Source organism: Oncorhynchus mykiss, chromosome 15 (genome assembly GCF_013265735.2).
Source record: "Oncorhynchus mykiss isolate Arlee chromosome 15, USDA_OmykA_1.1, whole genome shotgun sequence".
Taxonomy (NCBI): Eukaryota; Metazoa; Chordata; class Actinopteri; order Salmoniformes; family Salmonidae; genus Oncorhynchus; species Oncorhynchus mykiss.
The window spans coordinates 47,575,799-47,602,879 of record NC_048579.1 but is presented as its reverse complement, the minus strand read 5'-3'; the positions used below and the strand labels follow the sequence as shown (position 1 = coordinate 47,602,879).

At 45.4% G+C, this 27,081-nt stretch overlaps 1 protein-coding gene across 5 annotated transcripts in view; it reads left to right on the top strand.

Moving 5' to 3' along the window:
* celsr1a (cadherin EGF LAG seven-pass G-type receptor 1a) overlaps positions 1–18,206 on the top strand; it is a 122,847-nt gene extending 104,641 nt beyond the window's left edge. For 2 of the 5 annotated variants that reach the window (XM_036944459.1, XM_036944454.1), the window contains 18 exons: positions 3,042–3,251; positions 4,504–4,687; positions 4,908–5,057; positions 5,913–6,099; positions 6,744–6,911; positions 6,994–7,120; positions 7,324–7,524; positions 9,883–10,057; positions 10,895–11,007; positions 11,332–11,411; positions 11,704–11,830; positions 12,210–12,335; positions 12,545–12,639; positions 13,917–14,023; positions 14,184–14,342; positions 14,644–14,910; positions 15,119–15,383; positions 16,885–18,206. In XM_036944459.1, coding sequence (XP_036800354.1) covers positions 3,042–3,251; positions 4,504–4,687; positions 4,908–5,057; positions 5,913–6,099; positions 6,744–6,911; positions 6,994–7,120; positions 7,324–7,524; positions 9,883–10,057; positions 10,895–11,007; positions 11,332–11,411; positions 11,704–11,830; positions 12,210–12,335; positions 12,545–12,639; positions 13,917–14,023; positions 14,184–14,342; positions 14,644–14,910; positions 15,119–15,383; positions 16,885–16,915 — 2,772 coding nt within the window. In that variant the 3' untranslated portion in view covers positions 16,916–18,206. Of the gene's footprint in view, positions 1–3,041; positions 3,252–4,503; positions 4,688–4,907; positions 5,058–5,912; positions 6,100–6,743; positions 6,912–6,993; positions 7,121–7,323; positions 7,525–9,882; positions 10,058–10,894; positions 11,008–11,331; positions 11,412–11,703; positions 11,831–12,209; positions 12,336–12,544; positions 12,640–13,916; positions 14,024–14,183; positions 14,343–14,643; positions 14,911–15,118; positions 15,384–16,854 lie in introns of all 5 variants that reach the window. The other 3 variants (XM_036944457.1, XM_036944455.1, XM_036944458.1) reach the window with 3 other exon arrangements.
* Positions 18,207–27,081: the final 8,875 nt, after the last annotated feature.

Below are 27,081 nucleotides of genomic sequence, written 5' to 3'. Positions count from 1 at the left end.
AGGAGAGCGCCTTTGTTAAGTGGTTGATTGACAATCAGGTGAAAACATCATGACTGGTTGTGTTTATGCCACATTAAAAGGCATAGGTGGCATGTCCACAAGGCTAGGGGCAGCTTTCCCTAAAGTCAATTAAATTGCCAATTAAAAAGCCTAATTAGCTTATTTATGTCTACAAATAAATAAATAAACAATAGGCTACTACACTAGAAAGCAATGTTTTGGCTACAGAGGATCGTTAGCTTCTTTTTTGGTCCTACAGTCAGAGGGGCCCGCAATTGGGGAGTGCACACGGCAAATACCAAATATATGATTGTTGAGTTGTGAATGTCAGTGAAAAGCAGACAGACTCAGCCAGGCATATCGTAATACTTAAAAACACAATCGTGGAAAAGCTGTTTGGGAAGCAAATGGCTATTGCTGTAAAGAGAGGACAATGAGAAGGCTCCAATCTGTCTTTTAGTTATCAAAATTCTAAACTTAATTGAGAGAACAGTAAGCCTGTCTTATTGGCACTAGCGGAGAACATCGGCCATATCTCCGGTGAGTCTCGGTCTTTATCATTGCGCCAATGCCACTTTTTGTTTTGTTTTTGGACAAAATAAATTCCGCCGGGTTAGATGCACGTCATATTGTATTTGTGTCTCCCTCTTTTCGTAGGCCGTTTATATGGATCCCACAACATCGTGTTTATTCATCCGTTTGTCAATGTCAGCACAGTAGGCTACCCTGTTAAAAAAGTCTCCATCATATAAAGTGTAATAGAATTGCTTGAAATGTGTTTATATAAAGGCCAACGTGAAAATGTATCTGATAGCCCTATAGCTTCTATCCTAGGCCTGCTCTACGTCACTACCCGCTGCATTGAACAGTCTTTTTTTTTCCGAACAGTGATTGAGTTATATTATTAGCCTAAATAATGACTATCCAATAAAATCATCACATAAGTCTTCGAATGCGAGGATGCATGGAATGCTTTATTGGGGCTCTCGAGTGGCGAGAGGCACTGCATCTCAGTACAAGAGGCATCACTGCAGTACCTGGTTCGAATCCAGGCTAAGTCACATCCGGCCCTGATTGGTCAGCGCACAATTGGCCCAGCGTCATCTGGTTTTGGCTGGGGTAGGACGTCACTGTAAATAAGAATTTGTTCTTAACTGACGTGCCTAGTTAAATAAAGGTTCAATAAAATTACAAAGGTGCATGTTTATGGTGAAAATGTGCTTCCTCAAACTTGAAACCCATGCCCTGCCTGTGTTAAAAGGTGTTGCATGTTAAAAGTGATATATACAGTGGGGCAAAAAAGTATTTAGTCAGCCACCAATTGTGCATGAGAGAGGCCTGTAATTTTCATCATAGGTACACTTCAACTATGACAGACAAAATGAGAAAAAAAAATCCAGAAAATCACATTGTAGGATTTTCTATGAATTTATTTGCAAATTATGGTGGAAAATAAGTATTTGGTCAATAACAAAAGTTTATCTCAATACTTTGTTATATACCCTTTGTTGGCAATGACAGAGGTCAAACGTTTTCTGTAAGTCTTCACAAGGTTTTCACACACTGTTGCTGGTATTTTGGCCCATTCCTCCATGCAGATCTCCTCTAGAGCAGTGATGTTTGGGGGCTGTTGTTGGGCAACACGGATTTTCAACTCCCTCCAAATATTTTCTATGGGGTTGAGATCTGGAGACTGGCTAGGCCACTCCAGGACCTTGAAATGCTTCTTACGAAGCCACTCCTTCGTTGCCCGGGCGGTGTGTTTGGGATCATTGTCATGCTGAAAGACCCAGCCACGTTTCATCTTCAATGCCCTTGCTGATTGATGGAAGGAGGTTTTCACTCAATCTCACGATACATGGTCCCATTCATTCTTTCCTTTACACGGATCAGTCGTCCTGGTCCCTTTGCATAAAAACAGCCCCAAAGCATGATGTTTCCACCCCCATGCTTCACAGTAGGTATGATGTTCTTTGGATGCAATTCAGCATTCTTTGTCCTCCAAACACGACAAGTTGAGTTTTTACCAAAAAGTTATATTTTGGTTTCATCTGACCATATGACATTCTCCCAATCTTCTTCTGGATCATCCATATACTCTCTAGCAAACTTCAGACGGTCCTGGACATGTACTGGCTTAAGCAGGGGGACACGTCTGGCACTGCAGGATTTGAGTCCCTGGCGGCGTAGTGTGTTACTGATGGTAGGCTTTGTTACTTTGGTCCCAGCTCTCGGCAGGTCATTCACTAGGTCCCCCCGTGTGGTTCTGGGATTTTTGCTCACCGTTCTTGTGATCATTTTGACCCCACGGGTGAGATCTTGCGTGGAGCCCCAGATCGAGGGACATTATCAGTGGTCTAGTATGTCTTCCATTTCCTAATAATTGCTCCCACAGTTGATATCTTCAAACCAAGCTGCTTACCTATTGCAGATTCAGTCTTCCCAGCCTGGTGCAGGTCTACAATTTTGTTTCTGGTGTCCTTTGACAGCTCTTTGGTCTTGGCCATAGTGGAGTTTTGAGTGTGACTGTTTGAGGTTGTGGACAGGTGTCTTTTATACTGATAACAAGTTCAAACAGGTGCCATTAATACAGGTAACGAGTGGAGGACAGAGGAGCCTCTTAAAGAAGAAGTTACAGGTCTGTGAGAGCCAGAAATCTTGCTTGTTTGTAGGTGACCAAATAGTTATTTTTCTACAATGTGATTTTCTGGATTTTTTTTCTCATTTTGTCTGTAATAGTTGAAGTGTACCTATGATGAAAATTACAGGCCTCTCATCTTTTTAAGTGGGAGAACTTGCACAATTGGTGGCTGACTAAATACTTTTTTGCCCCAGGCTACTAGGACCACAGAGATCATATATGAAATTAATAGGTGCGCGTGCTTGGGTGTCCCGTACTGGTAAGAAATTAAATCTACTTTCACCGCTGGTTAGGATTCATCTATTATTACCAACCTACCACAGACAGTCCATATAGTTGTAACTGTCTCCAGTATCTCTCTGTATTCTTGACCTCCTTCTCTTCCCCTCCGTCCCTCCAGAATGAGGAGATGCATCGTAACGTGTCCAGGATGGACCGCGAGCGCGCCAACGCTATCGTCCGCCTGCTCCACAACGCCACCAACCACATGGACAGCTACTACGGCAACGATGTGAAGACAGCGTTTCAGCTGCTGACCAGGGTCCTCCAGTACGAGAGTCAGCAGACAGGCTTCGATCTCACGGCCACGAGAGACGCAGAGTTCAACGAGGTCAAGAGTATATAACGTTGCAAGTTTGCTGACTGCAAACTGGCTAATTGCAATATTTGTATTTTTTTCTAAAGATGTGTTTTTGTATGCGCGGTATTTCTCTCAGGGACCGTGCGCTAGTTGTCTGTTGTGTCAGACAGCAGGGCATTAGGTGCATTACCAGTGCATTATTCAGGATTATAAACTGGGTGGGTTCGGTTACACTGGGAAGACTGGAGGAATACTGCCCTCCTCTGGCTCTCTTCCAGTTCCACTAACAGGGGAAGCTGACCTGGCCAATGGGAACGCAGGCTGGAATGTATTTAGACCTGGAGGCAGCTCTGCAGAGTAGTCACTAACAGGGGAAGCTGACCTGGCCAATGGGAACGCAGGCTGGAATGTATTTAGACCTGGAGGCAGCTCTGCAGAGTAGTCACTAACAGGGGAAGCTGACCTGGCCAATGGGAACGCAGGCTGGAATGTATTTAGACCTGGAGGCAGCTCTGCAGAGTGGTCACTAACTGGGGAAGCTGACCTGGCCAATGGGAACGCAGGCTGGAATGTATTTAGACCTGGAGGCAGCTCTGCAGAGTGGTCACTAACAGGGGAAGCTGACCTGGCCAATGGGAACGCAGGCTGGAATGTATTTAGACCTGGAGGCAGCTCTGCAGAGTAGTCACTAACAGGAGAAGCTGACCTGGCCAATGGGAACGCAGGCTGGAATGTATTTAGACCTGGAGGCAGCTCTGCAGAGTGGTCACTAACAGGGGAAGCTGACCTGGCCAATGGGAACACAGGCTGGAATGTATTTAGACCTGGAGGCAGCTCTGCAGAGTGGTCACTAGCTGGCACAGTCACACATTCCTATAATCTGATTTTAAACATAACCTTGACCACACTGCTGACCCTAATGCCTAACCCTAAACTTAAAGTAAGCCTTTTTTTGGTTTTCATAAATTTTTTGACAATATAAACAATTTTGACTTTGCGGAAAACCGTTCTGGCTGCAGGGAAAGACTCGTGACAATAAACGTCAACCTGCAATATGAATTCTAATCTCCAAAAAGATGAGCTATTTAACATCTCCACATTATGTTATGGCATTTCTCTGTAGGCTGTACATATTTTAGGTCACCTATCTTATATAGGCCTACTTGAGCAGGTAACGTCTGCTACTCTAGGACTTAGACAGGAGTGACAGAGTTTGAGCTGTGCCCACATTCAAAGCGGCTTACTGTCTGACCGTCCTGCTCCGTATTGTTAAACCCTTCAGAATCTGGTGAGAGCGGGCAGTGCCATCCTAGACCCTGGCACCAGAGACCACTGGGAGCAGATCCAGCGCTCTGAGGGGGGCACCGCCCATCTGCTGCGCCACTTTGAGGATTACACCAACACCCTGGCACAGAACATGAGGAAGACCTACCTCAAACCATTCACCATCGTCACTGACAACATGAGTGAGTGAAGACACATTTACAGACCAATGAAGAGAGGATTTCAGAGAGTCGAGGAGCAGATTCCTAACTCCCTAACACAGAATTAGAACAAATATTCCATTGGTAATTTGTCTCTGGGTAAACTGCAGTCAAGTTCCACTTTCATGCAGTGCAATTCTAATATCTCACCCTTATCTGATAATGAGCTGGTCTCGACGTGTGGTTCTTTCTCTCTCCTTAGTCATTGTCGTTGATTACCTGGACACGTCTGTCCCTGGGCGGGCCTCATTCCCTCGCTTCCATGAGATCCAGGAGTACTACACCAAAGACCTCACGTCCTCTGTCCGTTTCCCACAGTTCAACACGAGGCCCCAGGAGGTCCCCGACAAAGGTACAGTCGTCTGCTCACACTACCGCTGGACCTGGACTGCTGCAAACTGTACAAACTCTTTTGGGCTGTAATCCATCAAAACCTTTGGGATTTGTCAGTGACCTACCAGTTTAACAGAGTGCTTGAAGTCCAGCTTAAGCAGTCGCGTAGACCCAGTCTCTTACCAAGACACAAAATGAATCGGTCGTGATTTGTATTCATATTTATTATGGATCCCCATTGGCTGCTGCCAAGGCAGGAACTACTCTTCTCAGCAATATTAAGGCAGTTCTATACAATAAAAAAAAACATGACCATAGTCTGTTCTGGACTTGGGGACTGTGAAGAGACTTCTTGTGACATGTCTTGTGGGGTATGTGTGGGTGTTCGAGCTGTGTGTCAGTAGTTCAGTAGTTCAACATGTCAATACTTCTCACAAATACAAGTAGGGATGAAGTCAATCTCTTCTCTACTTTGAGCCAGGAGAGATAGACAACAATAATTGTTTCACCTCTTCCACACTCACTTTACGGAATTCAAAATCGCCATGCTTGTCTTTCATAATTTGGTCAAATATGCGTAGGTTCAAAAATAGTTGTTGGCATGTCTAAGTTTGATCATTTTACCAATGAAAAAAACATCAAAGTAGTTATATCAGTGGATTTTGTGATGAATGAGCCAGCTGATTCAATAAATGATGGAGCTGAGTGCCTTTTTCCCCCAAATTCCGTTTAATGTGCTCCAAAGCTTTTTACAATGATTCTTTATATCACTTATCTTCGTTTCATGCATCAGTGGGTCCCAATCTACTTTGTAGTAAGGACTTAAATAGGTGTTTTAGGTTGTCTCTTTCACACTCTTACTCTCACTCTCTAGTAGTCGATCCCAGCCCCAGCGTCGAGCCCTCTCACACCGGCGCCCCTGAAGAGGATCACACCCATTCCAATAAGAGACGCCGCCATGTCGAGTCCGCCGCCCCCCTGCCTGTTGCCGTGGTGATAGTGTTTAGGTCGTTGGGTCAGCTCCTCCCTGAGAGATACGACCCGGACCGTAGGAGCCTCAGGTAACCAAGGGCAACACTTTACTACATTTTACTACGCTTTACTTCAGTCTTTCATCAAATCTGACATAACCAGACACTGCCTTTTTATCAATTTCTACGTAGCTAATCTAGCCATCATAATAAAGACCTAACATATCTCATAAATGACTCAAACGTGGCAACAGATATGGCAACTGTATTTGCGTTGGCACAAACCACTGTTTACTTTAGGTCTGATTATTGCCCCGGCGTACTGTGGGTGTTTGTCTCACATCATTGCCATGCTGTCTGAGCCTGTCACTGTATACCTTTGGACCACTCAAAACTCTATATATGATACAAACACGTCGTTAGAAATGTAACACACATATAAGGCAGAGTTTGGAACAGTTTGGTTGGCAGATTATAAGATTTAGCGCCGTGTGTGTATGTGATAGCTGCTGCACTGGTACTAGAAGGACTCAGAAATCACTATTTGGCTGGTTGCCAAGCGGCCACAAACAGCCGAGAATGTATATTTTGGGAACTCCCGAAAAGGAGTGTTTGCTTGCGTGCGTGCGGTCATACGTGCGTAAACATTACTTCAAAAGCTATCAAAATAAGTGTGTCCGTTCATCCTTGTCGTGTGTGTGTGTGTGTGTGTGTGTGTGTGTGTGTGTGTGCAGGCTGCCCAACCGTCCAGTGATCAACACCCCTATAGTAAGCACGTTGGTATACAGCGAGGGTTCTCCCCTCTCCTCCCCCCTTGACCCCCCCATCACACTGGCGTACACACTACTGGAGACAGAGGAGAGGACCAAACCTGTGTGTGTGTTCTGGAATCACTCCATTGCGTGAGTACTACACACACATGCGCACACACACCACACTCTTTACATGGTATTCATTGTCTGTCCTCTGTGTGTGTGTGTGTAGGATTGGTGGTACGGGGGGCTGGTCGTCCAAGGGATGTGAGCTGCTGAACAGGAACAACACACACATCAGCTGTCAGTGTGACCACATGGCCAGCTTCGCTGTGCTCATGGACATCTCCAAGAGAGAGGTAGGCTCATAGAGATATACTGTACAGAACTATTGCTATGGGCAGGATACACTACAGCAGTAGGGGGGGGGGGGGGAGGGGGGGGGGGGGGGGGTAGTTCATGTCCTCTCACTGTTTGCTGCTATCAAGTATGATAATGATCTTTACCCCCCCCCTCTCTCTTTCTCACCCCTCTGCCCCTTTCTCTCCTCTTCCTCCCCTAGCATGGTGACGTGTTACCCCTAAAGATTGTGACCTACACCACGGTGTCAGCCTCCCTGGTAGCCCTGCTCCTCACCTTCATCCTGCTGGCTCTACTCAGGAAGCTACGCTCTAACCTCCACAGCATCCACAAGAACCTGGTGGCGGCACTCTTCTTTTCCGAGCTCGTCTTCCTCATCGGCATCAACCAGACTGACAACCCAGTGAGGAACATTTAACCTATGACCCCTGACCTCTTACTCTAACCCTGACGAACTGACCAGACTGACAACCTGGTGAGATGAACGGAACTAAGGAAGCCAAATTGTGACCTCTAACCAGGACCCTGACCTCTAACCCCTGAACTCTAACCTCTGACCCATCAACAAGACTGAAAACTCAGTGACTGAAAACTTAAGGGACCCTGACCTTGAAACTCCTGCAGTTTGGAATGTTTAGCATTTGTGACTATCTGGATATGAATGAAAAAGATGTTGGTTGCTTGGTAGCACTCCTGATTCTGACGCTTAAGTGTTAGAAGTACACTAGCACCTCTGTTATCTCTGCTTGGAGCACAGGTGTGCTTTCCATTGTATTCACAGTTACAATGTAGTTCTTTAGTCCCCACATTTTGCCTACAAATGGCAGGGATCACCTGGGATAACCCCGGGGATACAGCCCTGCAGCCATTTTCTCCTTGGCGTTATGGGAATTCGTCGTCGTTGTTGAGCTGAGAAAAGACTCATGCGCTACTTCATCATTACGGGGAAGTCTGTGTCTGCCTGCACAGGTTTCTCTTTTTTGATCAAAATCACATTGCAATGTTTAAAACACACAAACAACCCACGTTCATTATCTACACAGGCACACCCCTCCCACGTCCCCCCCCCCCCCCCACACACACACACACACACACTCCTCCCCAACATCTACAGTATTTGTCCTATTCCTGTAAGGGGGTGTGTTTTCAGGTAGGTTAAGGGATAAAGCAGGGATTTCCGTTTCAGGTTCACTCCGGTTAGAGGTTTCTGGTAAATAGCTGCTATTTGTTTTCCTGCAGCCATTCAGGTACTGCTGCTGACAGGAGCTTACAGGGATCGCTTCCACCTGAGAGTTTGTCTTTGTCTGCTAGATTTTTCTAGATTGTACATCTGTTGCTTCACTAATAGCGTTAGAGCTAAGGGATTTACTGTTCTGGATGGGACTAACCATCTCTCTGTTGTCGAACAGTAGATACTCTATTTAAGGCATTCTGAGATGTCTGATACTGTGTATTCACATAGCATGTGATTCCTTTACCTGGTAAGGGCATTATAAAGGTTTGCCTATAGGCAAGTAATCTAATAGTGTATTTTGACATACATTTAAGTACATTGATGCAATTTACTCTGAACTGTATTGCACAACACACACGCCTGTGCGCACACACACACACACACAGACACTAACACACACACACACACACACACACACACACACACACACACACACACACACACACACACACACACACACACACACACACACACACACACACACACACACACACACACACACACACACACACAGGCCTGCTGTCCCTCCAGGCCTGTGATAATAGAGACATGCTGTTACTGGTGCCTGACTGTTTGAGCCTCAGGGCAGTAGACCCTGTCACAGACAGACATACAGGTCTGAGTCTGTCTCCATAGACTCTGTTACTGTTCAAATCAAATTCAAATCGACTTCTTTCATATCAGAAGCTTTACAAATACCCAGCCTAAAACCTCAAAGAGCAAGCAATGCAGAGGCAAAAGCATAGTGGCTAGGAAAAACTCCCTAGAAGGCAGGAACCTAGGAAGAAACCTAGAGAGGAACCAGGATCTGAGGGGTGGCCAGTCCTCTTCTGGCTGTACTGTTACAACATTAGTAACGAACAACACTTACTCACTGACTCACCCTCTGTGTTTCTGAAGTTAGAAGCCTAGCTGCGTGCGTGCGTGTATGCGTGCGTCAGTGCTGTGGAATGCTGTCGTCAGTCACAGCCCTGAGCATCTCCTGTTAGATTGATGACCCTCTGCTCTGTAGACTGTGATCTAGCTCTGTCCCTCCCCTACCTACTGGGAGATTCCCAAGAACACTGCATTCTTCCTGGAACAAGGGATGGAGGGAGATAAAGAAAAGTAGAGAGAGATGGAGGGAGGGAGATAGAGAGAGAGACCCACTCAGGGCTGTACACTGAGTGTACAAAATATTATGAACCCCTGCTCGCTCCTTGACACAGACTGACCAGGTGAAAGCGATGATCCCTTATTGATGTCCCCTTGTTAAATCCACTTCAATCAGCGTAGAATTAAGGGGGGGGGGGGACAGGTTAAAGAAGGATTATGACCAGATGGACTGTGCATGTGTGCCATTCAGAGAGTGAATGGGCAAGGCAAAGCTCCGTTAGGAAGGTGTTCTTCACGTTTTTGTACCCTCAGTGTAGTGTGGCCAGTGCTGTAGCATGGGACTGGGATCTTGGATTAGTGGTTCTCGGTGTGATTGAAATGGATGTCCCGGGTGACCTCTGACCTCGTCCCTCTATGACTCCCTGTCTGCAGTTTGTGTGTACGGTGATCGCCATCCTGCTCCACTACTTCTACATGTGTACGTTTGCCTGGATGTTTGTGGAGGGCCTCCACATCTACCGCATGCTGACGGAGGTCCGGAACATCAACCACGGTCACATGAGGTTCTACTACGCCATGGGCTGGGGCATACCTGCAATCATCACAGGTGAGGACACACACACAATGTATGCACACACACAGACGCACATGCACTCACACACACTCACACACTTAAACTCCGTCACCCCAATTCCAGGTAAACGAACCTAGTCACACCTCTGAGTGAGAGGCCGCCTTGTCTGCGCCTCGCCTGCCTCCCCTTGAGGAACCTTTGATCCCCGTGGGAAACTTGGGAGGGGAGAGAGAGAGAGCAGTAGGAAAAGCCCGATAATATGAGGGAGAGAGCGAGGAAGCGAGAGGGGGACTTCCTGAAGTCTCTGTCCAGTAGTAGACTCCAGCGCTATATGTCCCCTATTGTCCTGAAGACTTCCTCTAGGTGATTAGACCTGTGTCTGCTGATGCCAGTCGGCCCATAATGCTATCACCTTCCACCCTGGCACACTCACAAAGCCCGGGGAGAGAATAAGTCCCTAACCCAGCCCAGCCTCCGCTCTTCTCTCGTGGATAATACCAGCGTAGACCTGTTTACACCGTTGTGCACTGCAGTGAGGTGTTTTATGAAGCCTCTGTGTACATCTATGGATTTGAACGAAGAAAGAAAGCGCCGTTCCCCAGCATGCTTTGCTTGACCTGCAATATCGTTTGTGGATGAACCATGCTCAGGCTTTCTAGTCTTCCTCTGCTATTCTCTTCTCCCATCAGTAATCGCCCAATGCGTCTACTTCTAACAGGTGCCACTGGCTTATTTTTCTCTGCATTTGAGTGAAGAAATAATTCCTGCACAGTGCAACTTTATTATTGTCCCAGTGCAGGTGAAGCTCATACTTCACAGTAGGCCGGTAGCTAACACAGTGTTGATGTGTTTCTCTGGTTCTCCCCTCAGGTCTGGCAGTGGGTCTTGACCCTCAGGGCTATGGGAACCCAGACTTCTGCTGGCTCTCTGTCCACGACACCCTCATCTGGAGCTTCGCAGGGCCCATCTCTGTAGTCGTCCTGGTGAGTGCCTGAGATAAATGGTGCCTTTTTTTTTTTTTTAAACCTCTAATGGCGATAGATTTTTTTTAACTTACTGTGCATGTTTCTTTTCAATGTTACGTTCGTTCGTTCTTTCTTTCTCTGCTCGTTCTTCTCTCCTCGCCCTTCCCTTTTGTTGTTGTCCTTCCTTTGCTCGCTCTCCCTCTCTAATTCCTTAGTGAATGAAATGCCTGTGTTAACGCGTGATTTGCAGTTTGAGGTCTTGAGTGTATCTGTTGTTGGCTGGAAGTGAATTACCCTGTTGTCTGCCATGGTTCCAAGGCTTGTCTCGCTCCTCTCTCTCAGGTCAACATCGTCATCTTTGTACTGGCAGCCAAGGCATCCTGTGGACGCAGGCAGAGGTCCTTCCAGAAGTCTGGAGCCATGTGAGTTAACACTCATAACTTACACGCGCAGGGCACCAACACACACGTACGCACGCGCCCACACACACACACACTTGAGGTGAAGGATATCAAAGCCCATTCTCTACATTCCATTGTTGAGCTACACCTATGTTACACGAACAGTCTATTAGTAGGATTTACGTGTGTGTCTGTGGACGCGCGACTGTGTGGGTGTGTATGAGTGTGTGCATGTGTGTTTTATGTTGTGTGTGTGTGTGTGTGTGTGTGTTATAATCTGAGTCTCTCCCCCTACCTCCCTCCCCCTACATAGTCCTGCTCTGAGGATGGCCTTCCTGCTCCTATTGCTCATCAGCGCCACCTGGCTGTTGGGCCTCATGGCCGTCAACAGTGACGTCATGACCTTCCACTACCTGTTCGCCATCTTCAGTTGTCTGCAGGTGAGGGGTCAGGGACAGGGCCTCGGGGTTAAAGGTCACGGGCCAGGCTGTAGAGTCCACTGTCATTCACTGCACTCTCAGCTAAAACTCTCAGCCTTACTGTACACCAGTGATCACCAGTTTTTACACAATCCATTATTTTCTCTAATATTAGGCCAGGGCCTGCATTCATAAAGCATCTCAGAGTAGGCATACTGATCTACGATCAGTTTAGCCTTTTAGATCATAATGAATAAGATTACATTGCCGGGGGGAGGCTGATCCTAGATCAGCACTCCTACTCTGAGACAATATGTGAATGCAGGCCCTGGCCTAATATAAGAGAATGGATTTTTGGTAAAGGCTTTCACTGACCCCCTCTCTCTCTGTCTCCTTATAGGGCATCTTCATCTTCTTCTTCCATGTGATCTTTAATAAAGAAGTGAGGAAGAATCTGAAGAATGTCTTTACCGGGAAGAAGGCTTCACCGGATGAGTCCAGCACTACCAGAGCATCTCTACTCACCGTGAGTGTACACACGGATAAACACACACATAAGAGATGAACAGATGTCTTGACTGTCTAGTAATGACTGGTTTCTTTCTCCTCCCCTCCCTCCCTCCCTCCCTCCCTCCCTCCCTCCCTCCCTCCCTCCCTCCCTCCCTCCCTCCCTCCCTCCCTCCCTCCCTCCCTCCCTCCTAACCAACCCCCCCCTTCCTCCATTCCTCCCTCCAGCGGTCTCTGAACTGTAACAACACGTACACTGAGGACGGTCCTCTGTACAGGTCAGCCATTGCGGAGTCCGCTGTTTCTCTGGAGAGTACCGTCAGGTCAGCCAAAAGCCACAGCAGCTACCTCCCTTTACACACTCAGCTAGAACGGTGGCTGCCACATGACTATGGCAACTGTCTGTCCTGTCTCAGTCTGGATCTCTCTTTTTTTCTCTGTTACTCTTTTGGTCTCTGAGCCATCTCTCTCTTTCTCTCTCCACACTAACCCTAGTAGCAGCCTCCGCAGCACCTCTGAGCCCTGTCTCTCTCAATCTCTCTCTCTCTCCACACTAACCCTAGTAGCAGCCTCCACAGCACCTCTGAGCCATCTCTCTCTCTTTCTCTCTCTCCACACTAACCCTAGTAGCAGCCTCCACAGCACCTCTGAGCCATCTCTCTCTCTTTCTCTCTCTCTTTCTCTCTCTCCACACTAACCCTAGTAGCAGCCTCCGCAGCACCTCTGAGCCCTGTCTCTCTCAATCTCTCTCTCTCTCCACACTAACCCTAGTAGCAGCCTCCACAGCACCTCTGAGCCCTGTCTCTCTCAATCTCTCTCAATCTCTCTCTCTCTACACACTAACCCTAGTAGCAGCCTCCGCAGGACCTCTGAGCCCTGTCTCTCTCAATCTCTCTCTCTCTCCACACTAACCTTAGTAGCAGCCTCCGCAGCACCTCTGAGCCCTGTCTCTCACTCTCTCTCTCCCTCTGTCTCTCTCTCTGTCTCTCTCTCTCTGTGTCTCTCTCTCCCCCCCTGTGGTTTTGTGACTGTTTTTCTACCTTGCTGAATACTATTTCATGCGCATGCAGGCAAAGCATGGCTCAGCTTAACACAGCAGTTTGTCAACCACGCAAGCATACAAAAAGAGACGACACACCTACGCGCACACACAAGCGCACACACACACACAGGTCAACTAGTGCTAAGCCCAGCAGGTGGGGAGTGTCTGGCTGGAGGAGGGAGGTATATACAGTACCTGGTAGAATATTTCAGACAAACACAGCTGGCCTCTGGCAGTCAGCTAGGCTCCAGCAAGCCTAACTCTTAGATCAGAAGGCATCAGACAGGTTAGGTACAGTACGATATTGTTGTAGGCCCTCTGGCTAATGTCTCAATCTATAAGAGTTTGGAAAAGGTATGACTCTTGTTGCAGCGATGGGACAAGACTGTAACTACCAATTGAATATCACGAAATTGGGGAGGAAAAAGGGGTATAAAGTAAAATAAAAAATGAATTTCGTCATCAGTTCTTCTGCAGCTCTACTGTAAGTTGAAAGGCTCCAACGTGATTCCACCTAGCTGTGTAACTAACCTGTGTTTGGCCTGCTCTCTGATGTAGGGGTGACTCTGGCCAGAAGCACAGTGTATCGTCAGGGACAGCTAACGCAGGTCACACTGACCTGGACGGACCTCTGTTCCATAGGAACGGCACTAAAGGAGGAGACGGTAAGCCGTGATCCGGTTCAAAACTCCGTCATACTGTCCTTGTTAGAAGAGTTGATGGAGATGTTGTGTCGTCTTCACAGCAGTGAGCTGCGTGTCTGCATAATGCCTTCATGTGTTGCTCTTTCTCTCCCTTTTGTCTTTTGGTCTCTCTCGCTCTCAGACTCGGACTCGGACAGTGAGTTGTCTGTCGACGAACACAGCTCTTCCTATGCCTCGTCTCACTCTTCGGACAGCGAAGATGATGACATGGACATCAAGCCCAAGTGGAACAACGAGAGACCGCCTCTACACAGCACACCTAAAGGGTCCAGCATCAAAGGTAGCCATCCATTTCTCATCCAAAACACAGCTCACCCTAACCGGGAACCTATCAGTTACCCGGAACGTCCATGGTCTCACTGCTCAGAAAGCACTGCAGTTTCTCTCATTTAGCTTTTTATTCATTCTTAATGACTCACTGGTAAGATGACATAAGTATTAGAATTAGAGCTGGATTATAGTGCATTATACCATGTTATCAACAGTGTTATCAACATTATTTATTATTGTACTGTGGTATGGTAGTACTACCTACAACCAAAATACTGATTGGCTCATGTTTCTTCTTCCTCTGACCCTAGTGGAAGCAGTGTCCAATCATGTGAGGCCTCACTGGCCCAAGGAGGCGATGACAGCCAGTGACAGCGAGGATCCTGGGGGTGCAGAACGTCTGAGGGTGGAGACCAAGGTGAACGTGGAGCTGCACCAGGAGAACAAACACAACCACGTAGGAGAGAGAGGAGAGACACCCCAGGGCAGGGAGACCCCCACTAGGGAGAATGGACCTCTCAGTCTACCCTCCAATGGGCCTCCCAGCCTGGGCACCCACCAGCCTGAGCCCAAGAAGGGTGAGAGATGGAGACATTCCATCTTTTATTTGTTTATTTTTTGGGTTTGTGTGTTTGTTCATTCACTCACTCGTTTGTTTGTTCATTCACTCATTCATCCAGGCATACACTACATTGGCCCTGTAACTGAGTCTTTATGGATTTGTGAAAGCTTTGTTATTACACCTAAAAGAAATGTAAAAAGATTCTGTATTTTCCCCCATCTCAGGCATCCTGAAGAACAAGATCACGTACCCTCCTCCCTTGACCGACAAGAACATGAAGAACCGGCTGCGTGAGAAGCTGAGTGACTACAACCCTCCATCCAAGACCCCCTCCGTGGCCTCCAACGACGGGGTGCACCCTGTCTCTGTGGGCAACAGCGCAATCATCAAGCCGCCGCTTGCCCCACGGCCACAATTACCACAGAATGGGGGCGTGGCTATGAGCATGAAGGCGATGACGACCAACGGAGGCCACGAATCAGACTCGGAGTGAGTGGGTAGTCGCGTGATGATGATGTCATAGTGTAATTCTTGTGTGTGGTGTTTTTCAATGGAACAGAGAATGTAGTGTCACTCGGCGTAAAGTGATGAATGATTCCTTTTAGCCTAAATAGTGAAGGATGAAGATTAGTTTCTTTATGTCAGACTGCATCTGAATGTTATTTCATTAAGACATGTATCTGCTGATCATGGAGGCTATTGATGCTGACCTGCATGTATTAGGTGAAGTTTTTACATGAGGACATATTTCGCTGTTGTCTATATGTACCGTATGAATGAAAGTTCCCATCCCACATATGAATGCTGCACGTGGTTGTACACTGTCTAGTGGTGTTAGCCTGCATCCCTACCTGCACACATCTAACCCAGCATGTCTCCCCTCCCCTCCCCTCCCTCTATCCTCCCCTCCCTCCCTCTATCCTTCTCTCCCCTCCCTCTATCCTTCCCTCTATCCTTCTCTCCCCTCCCTCTATCCTTCCCTCTATCCTTCTCTCCCCTCCCTCTATCCTTCCCTCCCCTCCCTCTATCCTTCCCTCCCCTCCCTCTATCCTTCCCTCCCCTCCCTCTATCCTTCCCTCCCCTCCCTCTATCCTTCCCTCTATCCTTCCCTCCCCTCCCTCTATCCTTCCTTCCCCTCCCTCTATCATTCCTTCCCCTCCCTCTATTCTTCCCTTCCCTCCTTCTATCCTCCCCTTCCTCTATCCTTCCCTCCCCTCCCTCTATCCTTCCCTTCCTCTATCCTCCCCTCCATCCTCCCCTCCCCTCCCTCTATCCTCCCCCCCTCTATCCTCCCCTCCCTCTATCCTTCCCTCCCTCCCCTCCCTCAATCCTTCCCTCCCTCCCTCTATCCTTCCCTCCCCTCCCTCCATCCTTCCCTCCCCTCCCTCTATCCTTCCCTCCCTCCCTCTATCCTTCCCTCCCTCCCTCCCTCTATCCTTCCCTCCCCTCCCTCTATCCTTCCCTCCCTCTATCCTTCCCTCCCCTCCCTCTATCCTTCCCTTCCTCTATCCTCCCCTCCATCCTCCCCTCCCCTCCCTCTATCCTCCCCCCCATCTATCCTCCCCTCCCTCTATCCTTCCCTCCCTCCCCTCCCTCAATCCTTCCCTCCCTCCCTCTATCCTTCCCTCCCCTCCCTCTATCCTTCCCTCCCCTTCCTCTATCCTTCCCTCCCTTCCTCTATCCTTCCCTCCCTCCCTCTATCCTTCCCTCCCCTCCCTCTATCCTTCCCTCCCCTCCCTCTATCCTTCCCTCCCCTCCCTCTATCCTTCCCTCCCTCTATCCTTCCCTCCCCTCCCTCTATCCTTCCTTCCCCTCCCTCTATCCTTCCCTCCCCTCCCTCTATCCTTCCCTCCCTCCCCTCTATCCTTCCCTCCATCCCTTTCTCTCTCTCCCTCTATCCTTCCCTCCCTCCCCTCCCTCTATCCTTCCCTCCATCCCTTTCTCTCTCTCCCCGGAACAGCGGCAGTAATGAAACTTCAATCTGACCCAGCAGGAAAACCAGAGTCTCTCTGCCCTTATGAGAGGAGAAAAGATGACCTCTTTCTGGAGTAGAGGAAAGTAAAGGAACAACAGAAGAAAGGACAATGAAAAGGAAAAGAGGAGAAAACAAGAAAGTAAAGGAGAAAATAGAGGTGGGAAAAGGATAGGCATAAAGAAAAAGAGAGAAGGTTTCATGCCTATGTGCAATGGAGAAGTGACCTCTCACCCTTGACCTCTCACCTTCATCTCCTAAGGAGAGCAGTATTCCTTTAGAGCCACACCTGCCGAACTGAACTAAAGACAAGGGAATGTATGTGTCAGACTAAACCAAGTAAAGGAGGAGGTCCTACCTACAGGACTAATGTAACCTCCTGTGCCAAACCACTAAAGAGGAGGTGAAGAAAAAGTCCATCCCCCAGAATGAGTGGCTCGCATTGGTTGGACAGAGACTCGAGAGCCTCAGGGCTGATACAGATATGGATATATGACCACTGTGTGCTGGTACAGTCAGTTGTAGTCCAGAGAAAGACTTCTAAGACTACAAATCCTATAGAGGCCTACAGGAAGTTCAGGAGAAACTCAGAGACTTACCATGTGCCCTGTTCCTCCAAGCTACCCATAGAAAGAGGAATATAGCCTTTCACCCAGTGTGTTTAGAGTGTAATTAATATGTAGATATTTCAACAACAAAAAATCTATATTTTGTATTTGAACTGTGTCATCATGGATGAGAGACAAAAATACATGTTTGTAAATTGAAAAGAAAATGCTTTTGTAAAAACAACAATTCTAGAATCCCTTTCTGATTGTGGAGAAATCCCACCCTGTAATAGGACATGTTCTTCTGTGGCTCAGACTAGCAAACCTGTGCCTTATCACTGTGCAAACCATACCCATCCCAATGCCCCCCCCCCCCCCCCCCCCCCAAAAAAAATATTTTTTAGTATTTAAAGAAAACATTTGAACACAGGTCAGCAGCACACACCCATTATTCTGCTTACCAAAGTAGGTAAAGAACCACTGCAGTACATATATGGTATGGAGTCTCTAATGTCAAGCTAACCACTACATAAGTAATACCTTTACAGCACTTCCTATCATGTGATCGGCACTGTACAAAATGTCTTTTTTTTTTTGTACGATCAAAGACACTGGAATTGTTTTGTAACATATGTATATTTATTTTTATGGTTTCAAGACACTGGGGGAAAAAACGATGATTGTAACTGTAAAATTAAAGAGGACATGTTGAATTATTTTTAAAGCAGTCTGAATTCCGACCTCAGACACATTACAAAATAAAGAAAAGAAATACCCTTGAGGGAGATAAAACTGTGAAATGAGGATAACTGTGAACGAGGTAACGGAGGAAAGAAAAGAGATGTACTTTGAATGGATTTATTTTCCTTAAAAAGGTAGTGTAGCTATGTCTTCAATGACTCCCTGTATATCATTACACTGTCCAAGGAATGTATTGTCTCTTTACACTCCTTGATACTGTCCTGTGCTGTGCCAGGCACAACTGGGAGTGTGTGTCTGGCTGGCTGATGGACTGTCTGCTGTGGGGTCCAAAGTCCAGACAGTGACTGAGGTCCAGGGCTAATCCTTTATGAAACAATGGTGCTTACCGGTCCTGCTGTGTGTGACCCTTCTGGGGTACCGTACTTTCTGTCACTCACTCACACACACACTGTGTTATCCACTTGACAGGGGCAAAGTCAGTGTGTAATAGAAGAGACATTTCTGAAGTGCGTTGAGTTTTTCCTGACACCCTGATAAAGAGTTTAGGTATTTTATCACACTTTCTTAGTCGTTCTCGGACAAATGGCTCAACGTTTATGGAGTAGGTGACCTGAGGTTTAAGCAATGAGTATTGATGATGACAAGGAGGAGGAGCAGGAATGTGTCCTGATTGAGACCAGACCCTGTATTCACAAAGCGTCTTAGGATAGCTGATCTTGGATCAGTTTTGTATTTTATATCATAATGGGTTATATGGATTTTATTTTACCCGGTAAGTTAACTGAGAACACTTTCTCATTTACCAATGACCTGGGGAATAGTTACAGGGGAGTGGAGATTAATTAGGAGAAGCTGGGGATGATTATGTGGCCATGATGGTATGAGGGCCAGATTGGGAATTTAGCCAGGACACCGGGGTTAACACCCTTACTCTTACGATAAATGCCATGGGATCTTTATTTTTAGTGACCACAGAGAGACAGGACACCTGTTTAACGTCCCATCCGAAAGGTGGAACCCTACACATGGAAATGTCCCCAATCGCTGAACTGGGGCATTATAAAAAATATTACCAGAGGAAAGAGTGCCTCCTACTGGCCCTCCAACACCCCTTCCAGCAGCATCTGGTCTCCCATCCAGGGACCGACCAGGACCAACCCTGCTTAGCTTCAGAGGACGGGGAGAACCTGAGCCTAGATCAGCACTCCTGCTCTGAGACACCTTATGAAAACGGGCCCTGACCCAGAAAGAAAAAAACTGGATCTGGCATGAGTCACCAACGCCTGGGCAGAGGAACGTGCCAATTGAATGCGCAATATATCATCGATTGACAGATTGATACAACGTATGTGGTAAACTGAAACGTAAAATACTTATCCAGGCGTAGTAATACTTGGTTTGCGTCTTCAACGCTAGGGCAGAAGAACGGGCCCATCGAATGCCCAAATCGTGCTTGTTCCCCGTTATTCGTACATTATTCGGATTATCAGCTGTTGTCGAACACACACATGGGTGTGAAAAGCTATTTTCTTCCTCACCAGTGTGCGGTGAATTCTACTAGATGAAAAGACGACGTCAAAGATGATCTGTAATATTGACAAAATAACAGATGTGTGGACTGGAGTCGCATGCCTTGGACTCGAGTCAGACTCGAGTTGCAAATATGATGATTTTAGACTCGACTTGACAAAATCAAAAAGACTTGCAACTCAACTTTGACTTTAACACCAATGACTCGTGACTTAACTTGGATTTGGGCCTTTTGACTCGACCTGACTTGATACCCTCCCCAAGCCCAAATATGAAAAATTATGCTATTAAAAAAAGTGTGCAGCACATCAACTCTTCATTTAACAGATTACAGTTTGAATCGGACAGCAGCCAATCAAATTGTGCCAGCAGAGAGAAAAAATGCGAGTGGCAGTGCAGAGGACTACAGTGTTGCCAACTTAGCGACTTTGTCGCTATATTTAGCGAGTATTCAGACCCCTCTAGCGACACATTTTCAAAAAAGAGACTAGCGACAAATCTAGCGACTTTTTCTGGTGTTATTGGAGACTGACGCGAAAGCACGTATCGTTCTTACTCTTCTCAACGAGCATGGCCCCACCCATGTCCCGAAGCACTCACAGGCAGCCCAGTCCTCGAGCAGCAGTTCCTCCCAGCTGCAGTCAGAGCTGGAGATGTTCACCCCTCCTCGTTCAGACTGCAAATGAATTGCGCATGCGGGAAGCCCGCCCTGGCTTACATTTAAAAAAAACAATTCAGGTTAATCAGGGCCAGGCTAGGTTATCATAATTTTCTCACATTGTCACTGACAGTTTTTTCTATTGTCTCTTTTTGGTCCATTTAGATTGTATACAAAAAAAATGTATGGTTAAAAACGTTCATGTTTTACTGTGACTTGTCGTAGGCTCCTAAGTGGACCATAAGGGTAAAAACCAAACCAAATTAAGAAAACTAAACAAAAAAAAATGTAATAAAAAGAATAAAAAAATAAGTAACTCCACCCCCCCAAAAAATAAGTAACTCCGCCCAAAATTTTTTTAAAAAAATAAGTAACTCTGTTTTGGGTCACTTTTGCTGGTCTCAAGCCCCCAATCAAGGAGGGCTGGAATTGTGACATAAAAAAAAACAATAATTGACAGAAGAAAGTTCATTTGTTGTTCTAAACATATTTAGGGTGTTTTTTACTCACTTTTTGTCTCTCCCAGGACGTTACTCCTCTTTCCTACAGCATCCATCACAATTACATGCACATGGCCAATTATGCAAATTAGGTGATGGCATCATTTAGCGACTTTTTGGACAGCCAATTCCTTACTGAGGAGTTGGCAACACTGCAGAGGAACGTCGGCGGGTGAATTCAGACGGAGCCCTTGGAAAGATGCACCTAATCTTGGCTCCTAAAATTGAGCTACAACTGGTAGCTGCTGTTCCTAAAACCATTGACATACATTAGCCTACTGTAACCCCACACAGGGGTGTGTTAAGATTGGGCGATTGGGCGATTGTGTACATGCCTACATCGCCCGATTCCGCCCCGTAGCGATCCTCGATAGTCGAGGGTATGGTGCAGTGCAGGTTTTATCTCCCATCTTTGGGATCTGTATATTTTTCAGACTATCAGGAAAGGGTTCAAATTGTAGGCCTACTTGAAGTTCAGTAGCAGTTGATTTGATGTACCTTTTAGCAAATGATTGTAACTTTATGGCAGGATTATTTTAGGTGTCTAGAGTATATCTGGAGAGAGAGAGCACTACAATATTTAGTTTTTGTCATATTGATGTCTTTCTCATGGCTACCCATGTTTTCCATGGAGATAAAGTTGATTTGGAAAATAAATATACTGTAGATATTTTTAAAAGCATTCATGATTTGTGTAAATTTAATATACTAACTATTATTCTTGTTAAAATTAAAAATATGAAATGGTATTAAATTTGGTGAAGAGCACATTATGACTTGTCTAGGACTCGAAAGTCAGTTTAGGACTTGAGACTTGACTTGTCGGTCTTGACTTGAGACTTGACTCGGACTTGCCTGTCTTGGGACTTGAGTGCTAAGACTTGAGACTTACTTGTGACTTGTAAAACAAAGACTTGGTCCCACCTCTGACAGCCAAGCGACTTCTCTGACAATGGAAATATACAGTGCCTTGCGAAAGTATTCGGTCCCCTTGAACTTTGCGACCTTTTGCCACATTTCAGGCTTCAAACATAAAGATATAAAACTGTATTTTTTTGTGAAGAATCAACAACAAGTGGGACACAATCATGAAGTGGAACGACATTTATTGGATATTTCAAACTTTTTTAACAAATCAAAAACTGAAAAATTGGGCGTGCAAAATTATTCAGCCCCTTTACTTTCAGTGCAGCAAACTCTCTCCAGAAGTTCAGTGAGGATCTCTGAATGATCCAATGTTGACCTAAATGACTAATGATGATAAATACAATCCACCTGTGTGTAATCAAGTCTCCGTATAAATGCACCTGCACTGTGATAGTCTCAGAGGTCCGTTAAAAGCGCAGAGAGCATCATGAAGAACAAGGAACACACCAGGCAGGTTCGAGATACTGTTGTGAAGAAGTTTAAAGCCGGATTTGGATACAAAAATATTTCCCAAGCTTTAAACATCCCAAGGAGCACTGTGCAAGCGATAATATTGAAATGGAAGGAGTATCAGACCACTGCAAATCTACCAAGACCTGGCCGTCCCTCTAAACTTTCAGCTCATACAAGGAGAAGACTGATCAGAGATGCAGCCAAGAGGCCCATGATCACTCTGGATGAACTGCAGAGATCTACAGCTGAGGTGGGAGACTCTGTCCATAGGACAACAATCAGTCGTATATTGCACAAATCTGGCCTTTATGGAAGAGTGGCAAGAAGAAAGCCATTTCTTAAAGATATCCATAAAAAGTGTTGTTTAAAGTTTGCCACAAGCCACCTGGGAGACACACCAAACATGTGGAAGAAGGTGCTCTGGTCAGATGAAACCAAAATTGAACTTTTTGGCAACAATGCAAAACGTTATGTTTGGCGTAAAAGCAACACAGCTGAACACACCATCCCCACTGTCAAACATGGTGGTGGCAGCATCATGGTTTGGGCCTGCTTTTCTTCAGCAGGGACAGGGAAGATGGTTAAAATTGATGGGAAGATGGATGGAGCCAAATACAGGACCATTCTGGAAGAAAACCTGATGGAGTCTGCAAAAGACCTGAGACTGGGACAAAGATTTGTCTTCCAACAAGACAATGATCCAAAACATAAAGCAAAATCTACAATGGAATGGTTCAAAAATAAACATATCCAGGTGTTAGAATGGCCAAGTCAAAGTCCAGACCTGAATCCAATCGAGAATCTGTGGAAAGAACTGAAAACTGCTGTTCACAAATGCTCTCCATCCAACCTCACTGAGCTCGAGCTGTTTTGCAAGGAGGTATGGGAAAACATTTCAGTCTCTCGATGTGCAAAACTGATAGAGACATACCCCAAGCGACTTACAGCTGTAATCGCAGCAAAAGGTGGCGCTACAAAGTATTAACTTAAGGGGGCTGAATAATTTTGCACGCCCAATTTTTCAGTTTTTGATTTGTTAAAAAAGTTTTAAATATCCAATAAATGTCGTTCCACTTCATGATTGTGTCCCACTTGTTGTTGATTCTTCACAAAAAAATACAGTTTTATATCTTTATGTTTGAAGCCTGAAATGTGGCAAAAGGTCGCAAAGTTCAAGGGGGCCGAATACTTTCGCAAGGCACTGTACGTCCTCAATTGTTTGAAAGCAGGCGAGATCAGGTGGGGCCATTCTAACCAATGAGAGGGCAGATACTCCTGTGGAACAACAGGCACAGCTTTAGTCCGTTTTCACAAATGCCACATGCATCCACTTATATCAGTACATTTGTAACAGTCTAAACATTATCAAACTTCTATTCAATCAAATAAGCCTACCCTAATTTGACACGCTCTCATAGACCTCCATACGAAAAAGGGTTTGTCTCATGCGGACAGTGTAAATCCTCTCGCTTTGCCTATTCCTCTCTTTATTTAACTAGGCAAGTCAGTTAATTAAGAACAAATTCATTTTGTTCAGCCTACCCCGGCCAGACCCTAACCCAGACGACGCTGGGCCAGTTGTGCACTGCCCTATGGGACTCCCAATCACAGCCGGTTGTGATACAGCTTGGAATCGAACCAGGGTCTGTAGTGACGCCTCTAGCACTGAAATGCAGTGCCTTAGTCCACTGCGCCACTTGGGAGCCTCTCTGATGACATCCGGGTATTTAAAGTATAGGCTAATTGATTTTCAAATGTTCTGCCCTGCATGCATTGTTTGTAGTTTTCCTCTGGACATTTAGGAGAATCTTACAGAACTCTGCATGCAGGATTTCCATGGGGTGTTTGTCCCAGTCGGTGAAATCTTGTTTTACAAGTGGAAACCCACTCCTCGCTACATAAAATGCAAATGGTTCAATGACACATTCAATTAGTTTTAGCCAAATTTGAATAGGAATTTCAATTTGAATTAGCTTTTTTTATTGTGTAGAATGCCCTGCGTGCTTTCTCAGTTCATTCACTGCCTCATTTAGGTGTCCAGTTGAGCTTATTGTTTTATTGTAGCGTGTGAAGTACTCTATGGGCCTATTGTAACCATCGATGGCCACTAAATTATCACCAGCAGATCTCTTGTTAAACATAAATATGTGCTAAATTCATCCGCACAGCTGATCTCAATTGCAACCATGACCTCATCTCCGCTCCCTAAAAGCTAGTGTTACCTTAAAAGCTTGCTACCGAAGTGTTTCAAGATATGTTTTGCCCTCTGGTGGGTATTATCATCAGAACAACTTTGTCCTACTTTTTGAGCAGTCTCGGAGCGATTTATCTATGAGACAATTATTCCGTACAACTGAAATAAAGTATTTCCTAATTTCATAGGAAAAATAGCCACGGGGGGATGTGCCCCCCAATATTCAGAACAGGTCGATTCGTCCCCTACAATCATTGATTTAAAATCAATGTTCGTTAGGGTCCCCCCCCCTCCCCCCCTCTCCCCCCCACAGATAGCATATGAACATGTCATAAGGACAACATGAACTGCAAAATGTGCTTTCATCCTCATGGCATATTGTGAGGAATGGCATGAGATGAGCTCTGCTCATGGCAAAATATGTAGAATTGCAGGAAATTAGCTTTAAAACGGCAACATTCTTTTAGCCTAATGACAAAATGTTTTGAAATACAGGAAGTTAGCTGTTTCCCCGCTCAAAAAGTAATTGTTTGTCCACAGATAAAAATGAAAGATTGTTAAACCAGGAAATGTCAACAAAATGACCAGACTGGTTCTTGTGAATGCTCTGTACTTTAAAGCAACGTACATTCTCCAGTGCTCGTACCTCTGACCATCCATTTAAAAACAACCAGGTGAGTGTTATCCCTTTAAGCAGCACTGGAATAGAGAATAAACATCTGAAATCCTGTATATTGGCATTTCAAATGACCCCACTACTAAAGGTACAGAACCTTCCCGTTAGCCTATACTGACATAGAAGACAGAACATTAATAAAACCACTACTGAAGATTGATAACCTCCAAGTACAACTCCGTCAACGACTTTATACTGAAAGTATAGAGCCTTACAACATCTATAGAGTTCAACTAGTTAAATGTGTCAATTAGCCAGCTAGCTTGGGTGCTTGACTGCCGTTGTAAGATCAGAAGGCTTGGATCAACCGTTCTCTTCAGCCAGCGCGTCCAGTATGTGTTCTGGATTAGCAAACAGACAACGCTCTGAATTCACAAATTACCCAGAGCGCACTCTAACACACTGGAGGAATATTTACGAAGGCACCTGACAGAGTGAGAAGAATGAAGCTTGTACAGGATAAAAAATACTCTAAAACATGCATACTGTTTGAAATACTTCAAAACAATGTAACTTTTTGTCCTGAATACAAAGAATTATGTTTAGAGCAAATCCAACACAACACATCACTGAGTACCTACCACTTCATATGTCAAGCATGGTGGTGGCCACATCATGTTATGGGTATGCTTGTAAAGTTGTTTTCATTGCAAGTTTAAAGCGTACTGTTAGCTGGCTAGCTAACGTTAGCTGGCTCGCTAGCTAACATTACGTATAGGATCTGTGTAGAAACCATTTGCATTTCTAGTTATAGCCTAATGTTAAAAAAAAGATAGATAACATTGAATCTAGTTGGGGTGATTACGGGTAATTTATTGGACTAGATAAAGTGGATTTTTGCTACTACATCACTTTCACACTTGACATCTTTGGTTGTTGACTACACTACCTTACACTGTTTAACACATGGCCTTACGTGAATACTTAAAGAGATGGGTTGAGCTAAGGCTTAAGAAGATGTGAATGGTGCTGAATGGGTGTGGACAAAGAAGAGCTATCCAGTAGGTGTACCAAAACATTCAAGGGCCATGTTATGGGTACCCCCCTATCCACATCGACGGGACAGTAGTGGAGAAGGTAGTAAGTTTTAAGTTCCTCGGCGTACACATCACGGACAAACTGAATTGGTCCACCCACACAGACAGCGTGGTGAAGAAGGCGCAGCAGCGCCAACCTCAGGAGGCTGAAGAATTGTGGCTAGCCACTTTAAACAATACCACTTAATGTAATGTTTACATACCCTACATTACTCATCTCATATGTATATACTGTACTTGATACCATCTACTGCATCTTGCCTATGCTGTTCTGGACCATCAGTCATTCAAATATCTTTATGTACATATTCTTCATCCCTTTACACTTGTGTAAAATTGTTAGCTTAGATTACTCGTTGGTTATTACTGCATTTTCAGAACTAGAACCACAAGCATTTCGCTACACTCGCATTAACATCTGCTAACCATGTGTATGTGACAAATAAGATTTGATTTGATTGTCATCAGCAGTCTGCTTTCCAACAGACTCTGGGAGACAAATTCAACATTTCAACATGAGCTTACCAAGATGACATTGAATGTTCCTGAGTGGCTTAGTTACGGTTTTGAAAATCAATGGCAAGACTTGAAAATGGCTGGCTAGCAATGACCAACAACCAACTTGACAGAGTTTAAAGAATTTGTAAAAGAATAATGTGTGCAAACCTGTTAAAGACTTACCCAGAAAGACTCACAATTGTGGTTGCTGCCAAAGGTGATTCTAACACAAATTGATTCAGGGGGTTGAATAAATGTAATATATAGTATTAGTGTTTTATTTTCCATTAATAACAACAACAACAAAAAATGTATTTTGTATAGATCGTTGACAAAAATGAATGACAATTAAATCCATTTTATTCCCACTTTGTAACACAACAAAATGTGGTAAAAGTGAATGGGTGTCAATACTTTCTGAAGGTAACCTGTTCTATTATAAGTGGTCTCTTCCATTCTTATGTCAAAGCTGGAAAAAGAGCTGACACCAGA